A 13250-nucleotide genomic window follows, 5' to 3' on the forward strand; every position below is an offset into this window, starting at 1 on the left:
GAAATGTGCGCACAGGAATAAACCATGCAATCTGCGCTTCCAGCTTCTTTATCCCGAAGACGCCTCTGTGTGTACCTGCTCAGATTCCTCCTTGCCCCCCTTCTGCCAAGAAGACACTTTGCTACGGGGCTGAAGAGTGGCGCCTCTCCCTCCGCGCTGCGCGCCTCCGCCGCGGCTGCTGCCTCCAAACACATTCACTAACATATGACAGTTTGCAAGGAAATTCTTGACAATTGGTGTCTTGAGTGTGTGGCATAAATAGCAGGCAGAGCCCTCGCTGGGTTATGATGGGGCGGCTTGATGCATGCTGGCATGGCGCGCCGCTGATTGGTCCGGCCACGGCCTGACGTCAGGAGGCTGGGAATAAGGCTGGCTTGGAGCTTTAGGAGCAAGACAGTTTACTGGAGAGCCAGCGTATCCCACACACACCACGGCACTAGAGACTGGGCATCCCAGCATACACACTGACTGACTGGCTGACTGACTGAACCCGAGCATCGCAGCAACTGAATATCAAGGATCCGCGGACACACTCTTTTCCAAAATCCTTTGGGTGTGTGATTTTATTTTATTTTTGCGTCTGAACAGTGGATACGCTGCCATGTACACTGCATTGTTGACAGGCGCGCGTGTGTTGTTGTGTGACAGCACTGCCCAAGAAGCATTTTATTAGGACTGGCTAAAGGGGGGCTCTCTTCACTTCAGAGCAACCTGCAGCTGGTTACATGTTGGTTGAATTGTGTTTTTCCTCCGGATCCGATGAAGGACTGATTATTTTCCCCGTTTGGCTTTTTTTTAACCTGCAAGAGAGGACGTGTCTGTTTTTCTGTGAAGGAAGAAGCTGATTCTCGGTCCATGCTTGGCCTGTAGGCTACTACTGTTGATTTTAGTTCGCTTTCGTGCTTCAGTTGTGGGGTTGCAGCTCAGCCCAAAGCCATGGTCCACTGCGCCGGCTGCGAGAGGCCTATTCTGGACCGCTTCCTGCTCAACGTGCTGGACAGAGCCTGGCACGTCAAGTGCGTGCAGTGCTGCGAGTGCAAATGTAATTTGACAGAAAAATGTTTTTCTCGAGAGGGGAGACTGTACTGCAAAAATGATTTCTTTAGGTAAGCTCTGGGAAGGTGACAAGCAGGGTGTTTGTGGTTTATATGTCTGGGTTTGTGGCAGCAGGAAAGGGGAATAAAATAGCCTCAATACATTTAAAAAGCAGTATACCAGGCCAATAAATATTTTAGAAAATATATGTATTTTTCTATTATTTCTTTAGCAAATTGTCTTAACTTAAAATAACTTTAAAATAACGTTATTTGTCTTCCATATTATTGAAAACTTTTCAATTATAGAATAAAATTGACAAAAAATGCCAGGTCATTATTTACACCTCTTGTGCTTTCTCATACTAAAAAAATAGAAATACTAAAAGCCTATCCCATGTGTTGACTGCACACTCAAAATGTTCGCACTGTTTTCTGTTTATTCTCTGAGCCGACCTGTCCGCGCCTGCAGGCGTGAACGAGCACTTTGGAGGCGATAAGCTTTGATTAGCAGCGAGTAATTAAAAGCTTGTTAATTTGGATTCTCATGCTAAACAAGAAGAAAAGAGGGCCAGCAACATTAAACGCGTGTGCACTCGCTCACAGCGGGAGGGGGAGTGGGGGGAGGCGGTTTGTTAGGAAATCGAGGAAATCACACCTGGGCTGTGTTTCTGTCAGCCGCAGGGCCGGCCCGGTGTGTTTGCTCAGGCCGGCTGAGGAGGACGTGATAAGTGGATTTGAATAGTAAACTAGTTGAAAAGATCAAGTCCGCAGACAATGCAATCACAGACGTGCAGTCAACAAGCAGTGCACAGCGCTCAATACACATTATTCAACGCTTTATTAGAGCTGTGGTAGCCTACTGGACCTATATTTACTGCACTGCCTTATATGTAGATCACATATAGGGTAAGAGGACAGATGGTTGTGAAAATGCTCTTAGTAGAAGGAGAGGGAGGATATGTTAATAATTTTTAAGTAATAATGAAAAATATTTAGCTCACGCGCAACAGCAATATCTTCCCGTAAAATGAAGTATTTATTTAATAGCGGTATTGTTATGTATAGTTAGAGAGACAGTACAATGCATTAACTAAGAATTTCACATTTAAAAAAAGTATTATTATTATTATTATTATTATTATAAAACATGAACCCTATCACGGCAGAGTGGATTGAGCAGTGAGATCTTTCTTAGCACAAGGTCCAAGAAATAACCTTAAATCGAAAAAAAATATTATATAATATTATCTGGATGTATCTATATACTTTATTTCATGTTAAATTATTGATACAAATGGGTTGTTCTTCGACTTGGTAGTAGCCAAAATATGTTTCCAAATGGTCAATTTATTAAAAAAATAAAAAAAACGACTTCATGTGTCAAACCGGATTATAATCCCTTTATGTATGTCCTCCACATGTGACTTCAGTCTCTATAGAGTGAAGCCAGCATTCTGTTTTAAAAGTCCGTCTCTATTCTGCTAAATACGGATTTTCCCTGTCCAACCTCCTCGTGCGATCACATAATTATCTCGGAATTTATTTATGTAAAATATGTCTTTAACATTATACAATGAAACGACCCTGCCTCTCTTTCCGCAGAAGGTTCGGCACCAAGTGCGGCGGCTGCTCGCAGGGCATTTCTCCCAACGACCTGGTGCGGAGGGCCCGCAGCAAAGTGTTCCACCTCAACTGCTTCACCTGCATGATGTGCAACAAGCAGCTGTCCACCGGAGAGGAGCTCTACATCATAGACGAGAACAAATTCGTTTGCAAAGAAGATTACCTAAACAACAGCAGTGTAAAAGACGCCAGCCTCCTCTCAGGTGTGTGTTAATGTGTGTGTAAATGGTGATGGATGTGATGGGTCCTGCCCCGCAGAGACAGCAAAAATCATTGTTCACATTTGTGTTTTACTCTTTTAGTTTATTTACACCAGTAAAAATAACTAATTTAAAACTCTAATATTACACTACATTAGTAATAGGATTTGTGTTCCATAAAGCTGTCGGTCAGGATTTGTATTGCGTAAATGTTCAAGGAGAACGTCTTGTTGGTTGCTTTTAGTTTGTAAACAATGTATTTATCTAAGCCTTTTATTTTTCTCTGCACCAGTAAAAACTCGTTATTTTAGCCTCCGATATTACATTACATGAGTTTTATAAATGTGTCTTCCATAATCTGTGTGCAGGATTTGTATTGCGTTAATGTTTACTTAATATTCAAGGAGAAAGTCTCACGAGTTGCTTATAGTTTGTAAAATAACGTTACATTTTCTTAAAACAAAAAATTAAATGACACATTGAGAAATATTCAGATATTCATTAATCTTCAGCCACCTTTAAATCACACACGTGTCATTGCATTCAGTATACATTTGATTTACGATCTGTTTTGATTTACTTCCGGTTATTCTAACGTTCATTTTATTGTGTTTAGTAACGGCGTGTAGCGACCCCAGTTTATCACCGGACTCTCAGGACCAGCTGCAGGACGACGTGGTTCTGAAGGACACGGAGATAGCCGCCCTGTCCGACAAAGAGACGGTCAACAACGAGAATGACGACCAGAACCTGGGGGGGAAGCGGCGCGGCCCCCGCACCACCATCAAGGCCAAACAGCTGGAGACCCTGAAGGCGGCGTTCGCTGCCACCCCCAAACCCACCCGGCACATCAGGGAGCAGCTGGCCCAGGAGACCGGGCTCAACATGCGGGTCATCCAGGTGAGCTGCTCCCCATTACGCGCACTGGATCAGGCTTCATTAAGCACCGGATAAAGATAGCCCTTTGTTATTTATTAGCAAATGGAGCAGTTTATCCAACCCCAACAAAAATCATATAAAGCTAATCATCCCCTTTACAAGATTAAATAATAAATCACAAGATCAAATAGAATAAAAATAAACCTTTAGAATATTAGATTAAACTGTATCGTGGTATACTTCAAATGGCTACATCCAACAAGAAAGTGCATTAAGGTGCCGATGAGTTTACAGTATATGCGAAGGTTGTTATAAATGTAATATATGGTTGTATAAATATGAAGTATATACATAAGGAACGACAAATGTGCTGGCTAGTCCGATTTACGAATACGGTGCAGGGTTGGAGGCAGTTGAAAACAGTTGTTATAATGTGTGCACAAAGTGAATAAAATAGAATAATATAAACCATTATTAATCCCCGTAGAGAAATCCAGGTGTCATAGCAATAGCAGAAATACGAGTTCACACAAGGAAGATTAGAATAAAAAAAACTAAACATCTAAAATATAGTATAAAATAGGAACTTGTTCACAGATTTGAATAATTGTGAATCTGTTGAATGTGAAAGTCCAAGTGCAAATCATTCAAATTCTTACGATATTGATCTTCTGATTGTGTCTGAAATGTGATGGACATAATATCCAAGGGACACCCACAGGTGGAGGAGGTGGGCTTTCTCTGTTATAGGGTGTTACGCACCCATTAAAAGGTGTGATGTAACAGTTTATATTTTATGGAAAATGTCCCTGCCAAGCTGCCAGACTGTCATGACCACGCAGGCAAGCCTCATCCCACCAGAGAGCCCCCCCCCCCCCCCCCCCCCCCCCCCCACCCCCGCCATCCTCTCCCCCACCCCCTCCGCCACATCCTTCACCCCTCTTTAGAAGGAGGCCCCCTTTTTGCCTTCGCATATAATTCATTAAACCACAGATTGGCCGAGGACGAGGTTGATTTGGAAACGGGTAATTTATATGGGTATTTTTGATTCTTGGCGCTGGTGACCGGGCAAAGTCGCCAACTGGCGCCGGGCTGCTGGGAGTCCTGGCACCGCGCTCCCAGCACGCTTTGCGGCCACATTTAGCCATGCTGCGAGCATCTCCAGCCAAGTGGAAGACAGAAATCTGTTTCAAGGGTCTTCAGGTGGTCTCCTCACAACTCTGGATTACAGCAGGGCCAGGGGGTTTATCAATACAATTATTTTTAATATTATTATTTTTATTTAATATTATTATTACAGCTGCTGTTGTTAACATTATTATAAAAGTTGTATGAGGGAGTATTTTGTCTTTTTCGTTGTTTCCAAGGACGGCTAAATCGGTTTTTATAACATCTCATATCCATGCGCCAAACAATGTACACGTGGTAAAACGTACTTCCACATATTCTAGTTTACCAACATGTTATTATTTTCCATAACGTGAATAAGGGTGAGGGCTAGCAGATTAATAGTAAAAGTGGCAAGTAAGGCTATCTAATATGTATGAGCATAAGGGGGAAAAGGAAGCCGGTCTATAGATTAGGAAATGATAACCTCCAAGAGCCCGGTAATATATCGGTAACAACCCTCATATTAAGTATTAATTGGAGATTTTAAGCCCCCGCTGCTGCAGCCTGAGCCGGAGTAAATGGAGGGTTAAAAGATCATTAGGGAGGTTACATGTGACTCCCGCTCCTGGAACCGTAATTGGGCGCAGTTCTCTCACCGCAGAGCCTCGCGGATTTACCGCGCCGGCTCATCACGCACGCCGCAAAACACACAGTCATCCCGGTTATTGACTGTCATGAGAAGCCGCTGGGTGTAGGTGCCAAGGTAAACATGACACCTAATTACACTTTCGTGTGCACGGCAGGGAATTAACACAGTGGGCTTTATTTGCAGATTCCAAAACAAAATCCACAACGTGCACATTTTTTGTGTTTACATGTTCTTTATGCGGCCCTCAGCCACGTCCTCCATCACCTCCATATCACCCTCCTCCCATCTCACACGCAATATTGACGTGCAATCAAAATGGCGTCAGATGACTTTTGCATGTTTGCTGAGACGAAATGTTTGTGTGTGTCTAGGTCTGGTTCCAGAACCGACGTTCCAAAGAGAGGCGCATGAAGCAGCTGAGTGCGCTGGGTGCGCGGAGGCACGCGTTTTTCCGCAGCCCGAGGCGGATGAGGACGCTGGTGGACCGGTTGGAGCCCGGGGAGCTCATCCCCAACGGGCCCTTCTCCTACTACGGAGGTATGCTAGTATTTCATTTTTTGCCAATGTTTTTGTAGGCTATTCTGTATTTATCCAAAGTTAGATTATTCATGAAATATAATTGTATTTGATTGTAAAATAATGTTTAGTATGATTCTTCTATTTTAATCAAATTGTATTTAACATGTTGTTCAAAATATGTTTCCTATTTTAATTATATCATGCTGTTATGATTACAGATGCAAAGGTTTTATTGTAATATGCAGCTTATATTGTTGGCAATGATAATCTAAAGTCCCTAAGAAGAAAAAGACAATAAATGGTGCAAGGGAGTAAAATGTGCAACATGCAGGAAATCAGTACACTGTATACATACATGTGAAATAGAATGAAATTAAACAATATGAAGTTAAATATTTTTCATTTGAATACAATACTGTTTATTGTAATAATATATAAATGACATGTATGGACTGGACAGAACAAAGCCCAATTTTATCCAACCCTTTTTTTAACTCTATAATACGCTGAGACCTTAAAGGAATACAGTTGATAGTCTATGATGTGTCTTTTCACAAGAATGTAAATGTGAATTCAGTAAAATAATGACATTAACTTGTAAACAAACAAATATATAAAATGCAGCAAGTTTGGAAAGGCCACAATAAGGATCTTATCATGTTATTATTTTCTAGAATACAGTTTTGGTGTATTTTTCAGTTTGGGTAAGCTCGTCCGGAAGCTTTTGGTGATCACTGAGTTTCTATCTAAGTAATATGATACCACACTTCCTTCACAAGCCCTGAAATGTCTGTGAAATATCTGATCTTCTTCAGAGAATTTCATTTGTGCTCGGGCCTTTGTTATTTCTGCTGAAGCAAAAAGTCTTATAATATTCTGCACAATTAAAAATAAATTGGTCTCAGTAGGTAGAATCGCTGAAGAAATGGCCCCCATTTTAATTAATTGTGTGGCCACGTTGTTCTCCCCACCCAATTGAAGTTTTGATTTAAGTGTAGCGTGCCCTGTGACTAATGTAGTACGGCGAGGGTCTTCCTCCCTCTATACAAATCAAGCCACGTACATTGGAAGCATTCCTCAATGTCTCTGGAGTTCTTTCTGCATTGTTCTCCGAGCTAACTTTCCCATCTTCTCTTGGATCTGCAGATTATCAAAGCGAGTACTACGGTCCGACAGGGAACTACGACTTCTTCCCTCAGGGGCCTCCGTCGTCGCAAGCCCAGACCCCGGTCGATCTCCCCTTCGTGCCCTCCTCAGGCCCCACCGGGACCCCCCTCGGAGGTATGGACCACCCCCTGCCGGGCCACCACCCCTCCAGCGAGGTGCAGCGTTTCTCCGATATAATGTCCCACCATCCGGGGGATTCTCCCAGCCCAGAACCAGGCCTCCCGGGACCCATGCACGGCCTCTCCTCCGATGTGTTCGGCCCCAGTCCGCCCTTTACCTCACTGTCCCTGAACGGCAGCGGATACAACAACCACCTGTCCCATGCACCCTCGGAAATGAACGAGGGCACTGTGTGGTAGCTCTCTGAGAGCCTGGACTCTACTGATGAGAGGAACAGGTCCTCGTGAGGTTTGGTGGTGATGGGGGCTGGGGTCGAGAACATGGAAATGGATATTGACAGGGTTAAGGCAACGCCATTGAATCATTTTTAATTTCGTTTCATATTTATTTATTTATTTTCCCTCTGGATTTGTTGTTGTTTTTTGTGGGGAGAGCGTATCTGGCATAATGCTTAAAAACATTGTCTTCATTATTGTGTTTGGGTGTTTGAATTGCTTCATGAACTCCCCAAGCCGCATCCAAAAAAAAAGGGTGAGACTGCTGAACTGCCCCCCATTCACCCCCTCCTTTGTTTGGACCCCCGTCACCCCTCCTGACTCATGTCAGTCGCTCCCTAACACTCACCGGTGGGGTAAAAACAAGCCTTTGGAAATCTCCTATGGTACGCCCTGAACAGGAAAACATCATTAGCTACTGTCAAAGACCTGAATAGCTTTGCAGAGAGAGAATAAGGCCGAGCGGTGATGGTGTGCTGACCGGGCTCCAAGCTGAGCTGCGTTCACACTCTGTTCGAGGTACGACTTTTGTCCCTTGTATTTATTCAGAAGCTCCTCAGACCTCTTTGCCTCTCAAGGCTCTGCCATATTGACAATTACACTTTTTTGACACAATGTTTCCGGAGGCCAGAGGAAATGACAATTGTTCCTCCGTGTGGACCATTTTCTTTCGTTTTTTTTTTCAGTATGTCCACCAAATCTGAAGAAGGCCGCCTTCAAAAGGCAAACAGTGAAAACCCTCTATGGATTGCAAACCCTTTATTTAAAATGGAAGTGAACTTGAAATGTCGAAATGAAGTCTACCTTCTAAAAATCTTTTACCGGGGTTCTAAACGGGACTTAGAACAGTCAACTGTTTACGTGATCTATTAAATTCAGGAGTCCAGAAGTATCGAAAACCATGTTTTAGAACCTCTTGATCCATATAAAATTGTTCCAAGCAACCAACCAAACTTTTGTATTGATTTCATTTATATTGTATGGAGATAAAAACATATTTGCTGGGGTTGTGATTCACTGTGCTAGTTTGTACAAGATGTTGTTTACAAAAAAAGATTAAAATATCAATAAAAACAAACAAGTAAAGTAGACATTTGCCAAATAAAATAGCACAAATACTGTTAAAGTGTGCTTTGCACCATCATCTGCAGAACGTGTGTAAGTGTTAAAAGAAGCAATTGACTTCTTACTTTTTAGTCTGAAGATACATTCATAAAATTGTTAATATAACATACTTAGACAGGTTTTATTTTTGTCCAAACTATTTAAAACTGACGGTCAAATATGCGGCAAGTAGCTGCTACATCTCTTTGAATATCAGCCCTAATGGGATGTCTTTTATTGTTCAAATAAACCTAAGCTTATGTGACCTCCAGTGCATATTAGACCATTCACTGTATAAATACAACATGTTGACAAAAATGTGTTTCTAATAAAACTAGAAAATATACATATACATTTTTTCAACACATTGTCTTTGGAGCGGCTATCTGACAGCGGTCTTACTGTACAGTGTATTAATGATCACTCCGGTGTCACTCCTCTCGTAATGAGTGCTTTTTGTCTACCCGTCTGATTTCCCATTAACTCAGAATGTGAAATAATTGGCCTTTGACGACATGGTGACAGGTAAACAATTCAGATTAATGGTTATCAAAAACATTGAGTGAGGGATGAAGAGACAGAAAGAAGAGGCTGAATGAGAACGCAGAAGCAGAGCTGGAGAAACGTAATGTGAAACAACAATTCATAGACAAATACAATGAGGGTTCGACCAACAGAAAAGTGTTCTGCTGATTTCACTTTCATAAGTCTTTACGTGGACTGTCTTGCTGACACAAGGGGGAGCGAAATCACAATTTACACCGCCTCTATCCCCACCACTTTGGCTGCGGCCTCGGATTCTTCTGTTGAGTTACTTGCGGTCGTACACTAATCATAAGCAGTTAGCTGTGCAACTGTGAAGGACAATGATGAGATTGGCGTGACGGCGCCTCTGCTGCTTGTCTTGCGTTTGTTAGGCTGCTCCTACATGATTATTCCCGGCAGCTTACTGTTCTTGCGGTGCAGTCTAACGGCTGGGAGGGACTTTTCCAACTTATTTCGGTGAACATAGCAGTAATGATAATCAAGAAGGACCAAACACTGAGGCTTGATCTTTTTCAGGAAGGATGAAAATAGGGCTCACGCGGGCGGTGGGATGAATCTGAGGGAGCCTTTATCTTCCAAACCGTGCATGTGCAGTTAGGACCATATGCAATCCTAGTTTTCTCCCCCTGCCCCCAGAAAGTAATCCACCATGAATTAATCATGGTCTTGAGAGTTAACCAAGCTTGGGGATGTGGGGAGGAAGGTGGGGGTGGAGGGTCTATGGGACGATATAGGTCTCTGTTGAGCCCCTGGGCTTAGCCCCCCCTGTGGTAACACCATGCACCGGCAACTAACCGCCCCCGGGGCCACGGCTCTTTAAATTTAAATCTCCTATTGATCGCTGATCAGCTGTGGGAGCAAACTGACCTTGTAGTCTTACGCTGGAAAAATAAAGAAAGCCTTAACAGCATCGAAGGGGTTTTAAATGACATTTGAAATCCCTGAGTCAGGACGTTTGAATGGCCCACACACCCACAGGGATCTAAAATAAATGTTCTGTACATGCCTGTGTTGATAGGGGGCGACTGGGAGACAAATGATTGAGGGGGGGGGTACAAAACGGTGCTTTAGGGGGCCAAAATATTGAGCCAATAGGAAGATGATGGCCAGCAGGCAAACACTCAGACACTGAGAAAGGCGCCTCTCCATATGAGAGCATTTGGCTGTTGGTTTAAAATACAGAGTGGCTCAGCTGGAAGTGCACCTTCTCCTCGGTGCGAACGCAGAGTAAGCACACAACCACATGGCACCAGTCCTCTCCGCAAACAAACAACACATGTTGGGGGAAGCCGATCTCTTGGCCAGGAAGCAGAAACGCTGTTAATCAATGGAGCATATTTCCCTGGCTCAACACTCAGAGATCTCTCTCACTATTCTTTGTTTTACTTCCCGCCCCAGAAGGAGATGTTAACTCATAGGACTAGTTATTTTACAATTTAAGAATTGTACAGGGGCCTTTTCTTAAAAACAATGGTTTGGTACTTATTAGGGGTATAATTGAAGGGGAATTAACCCGCTATAAGCATCCACACCCGAATAGAATGCATTTATTTTTTCTTTATGGAATTAGGGTTAGGGTTAACCCAAACAACAGATAGAATGTAAGAAAATGCTAGATTCAGCATACACAATAGCCACTTTATGTATGTTTTTATATTGTACAGTATACTCCCCTGTTGCTAATGCTCTACACTCCCCAGGAACACTCCCCTCGACATGATCTCACTATCCTCAATGGCATGCCTTCATCAAATCGAATGAAACATTGAAAAACAACAGATAAGAAGTGTGCAATGTCCCACAAAACAGTAAGGTACAGACGTTAACATAAAGCAACGCTGCTCATTCAAAGCAAGACCAAAATGTGCACTGGCCATCAGAAATCAGGAGGTACTCCATTAAGATGGCGTTTGGGGGATAAGTTTGGAACACGCATATCTACTTTTGTTCCTTTAGCCTTATGAAGTTAGATACACGTATAGGGTGAGAAATTACAACCAAACACATTAATCATGTCAAACACTAAAAGCTCCACTCCAATATACAGCTGCCCACACATGGCCTAAACTTATGCATTCTAATACAACAATACAGAAGTTAGAATGTTGAGTTTTTGTTGAATCTTACCAAATTCTACCCTCTGCTCATTTCGGGGAGGTAGTTTGTAGTGCAGATTAGGTGACTCCAATTTTTTAAATAATTGTTTTTCTTTCTGGCCAGTTTGTATTAGAGAGATATATTTGAAAGGTTAAGATAGAAGGGATGACACCACTAAAGGAACTCCAGACCGGATTTGAACCGTATACGCCACAGCAAGGACTGATCTACCAAGTGAGCTATGTGGTGACCCGTGTTGCAAATATTTTGGCAATAGCGTTTTTACGAGTGAATTTAGGCTAAATAACAGAATCACCCCTAATGCAACCCAGCCGTACCTGTACAGTGGCTGGAAGATATATGCAGCTCCAATAGAAACAAGATGTGACTGCTCATTTCTGTGGAACACACACAGGGACATCAAGCCCAAACGCTCGGTAATTATCCAAATAGAAAGATTCAAATTGACTAAATACTGAACTTGAAGCCAAAGGGTCATCCAGCTCTTAACCCTGACCTCGCCTGACCCAGGGTTGTCTCAAAATCCCCTCCACCCCCTGTATGGTGTCAGTAGTTCAGAGGGGAAGCCCTGCACACTAACCTATGCTATGCTGTAAGAAAATACAATGTTAAGATAACAATATTAAGACATCATGCCTTTGATATTGACTCGACTACTATCAAGATATACTAACATACAGTAGCTACTTCAGCTAGTAGGTAACCTCCCTAGTATACTCAAAGAAAGACACTTGACATAAAAAGAAAAAGGCATTCAATTGTAAACATAAGGCTGAAAGTAAGGTACAAGAATAAGAACAATGTATAAGATAGCACAAGATAAACAAAATGTAATACTATACAGTAGAATAAATACGGTATACTGTAAAATATCGTAAAATGCAATATATATATTAATAATAAATATGTGGTATATAGTGCTTGGTATATCCAATTCAGTTGAAATTATAGTGATTTCAACTATTTTACTGTTAACAAAAAAATCTATTCAAATTAATAATGTTGATAAATATTAGCAATGCTTGATTCATGTTTGTTTTAATAGAATTGTGGAGTAAGAAATAATTAGTTTATAAAGTAAATATTTAATAATAGCTGATAATAATGACATTCTGATGTAAGTAGTAAAGTATTAATTACCACTTTATTATTAAAGTTTAATATACTTTATATTGGTAAATGATTACACAATGATTTTTTAAATCTTCTCATGCATGGATAGATGGAGCAGAAACCATTTATTACATTTTGAAAAATAAATAAATAACATATTTAAATAATGTTTAAGCTTTACAAAGTATTCATTACACCTAAAAAACATGACATATCCATCTAAATTCATGTTTAAGGATGCTTTACAAAGTATCAAGCATCAACAAAATAATCTCCATCTAAATATTGTTAATGATATTTGATCAATTAAGTAATATTTAGTATTACCCAATTATTTACTATCCATGTAAATAATGTTTATTCATGCTTTACTAAATATGTTTTAACCTTTAACAAAGTATTACAAATATCTTTCTTTCATTATGTGTATTAATGTTTCACAAACCATTTGGTATTTTAAACAAATACTTAATATAGTTTATGAATGAACATAATCCAACAATTCACTTTTAAAATAAAGTAATAAAATAAAACAATAGTCACTAATTAGCAGTGAATTTGAATCATTTAATGGTTTGTTGACAGTAAAATAACTTAAGTTCTATTAACTTTAAATTGCCCTATTTTTAATGATGCCTAAATAAAGCACAACACATATTGAGCTTATTTCTTCTTTAGTGTTGCTTGCTCTGAGAAAATGTGCATAAATGTACCTCTAATTTGCTATTCCGAATAAGTTCCGAATGTTTTGCTTATAATTGGTATGTAACCCATTGTAGTGGAATTTACA

At 41.0% G+C, this 13250-nt stretch overlaps 1 protein-coding gene across 2 annotated transcripts; it reads left to right on the top strand.

The window, feature by feature from the left end:
* The first annotated feature begins 395 nt into the window (after positions 1-395).
* Positions 396-8527, top strand: lhx1a (LIM homeobox 1a). 2 transcript variants are annotated; one of them, XM_034205965.1, is made up of 5 exons: positions 396-1106; positions 2643-2863; positions 3477-3760; positions 5870-6035; positions 7164-8527. In XM_034205965.1, the coding sequence occupies exons 1-5, from the start codon at positions 937-939 to the stop codon at positions 7541-7543; spliced, it is 1221 nt and encodes a 406-aa protein (XP_034061856.1). In that variant the 5' UTR covers positions 396-936; the 3' UTR covers positions 7544-8527. The 2 variants fall into 2 exon arrangements, with proteins under 2 accessions (XP_034061856.1, XP_034061848.1); XM_034205957.1 differs by having other exon boundaries at positions 397-1106; positions 2640-2863.
* The last annotated feature ends 4723 nt before the right edge of the window (positions 8528-13250 follow it).

The sequence above is a fragment of the Gymnodraco acuticeps genome, unplaced genomic scaffold, assembly GCF_902827175.1.
Source record: "Gymnodraco acuticeps unplaced genomic scaffold, fGymAcu1.1, whole genome shotgun sequence".
NCBI lineage: Eukaryota > Metazoa > Chordata > Actinopteri > Perciformes > Bathydraconidae > Gymnodraco > Gymnodraco acuticeps.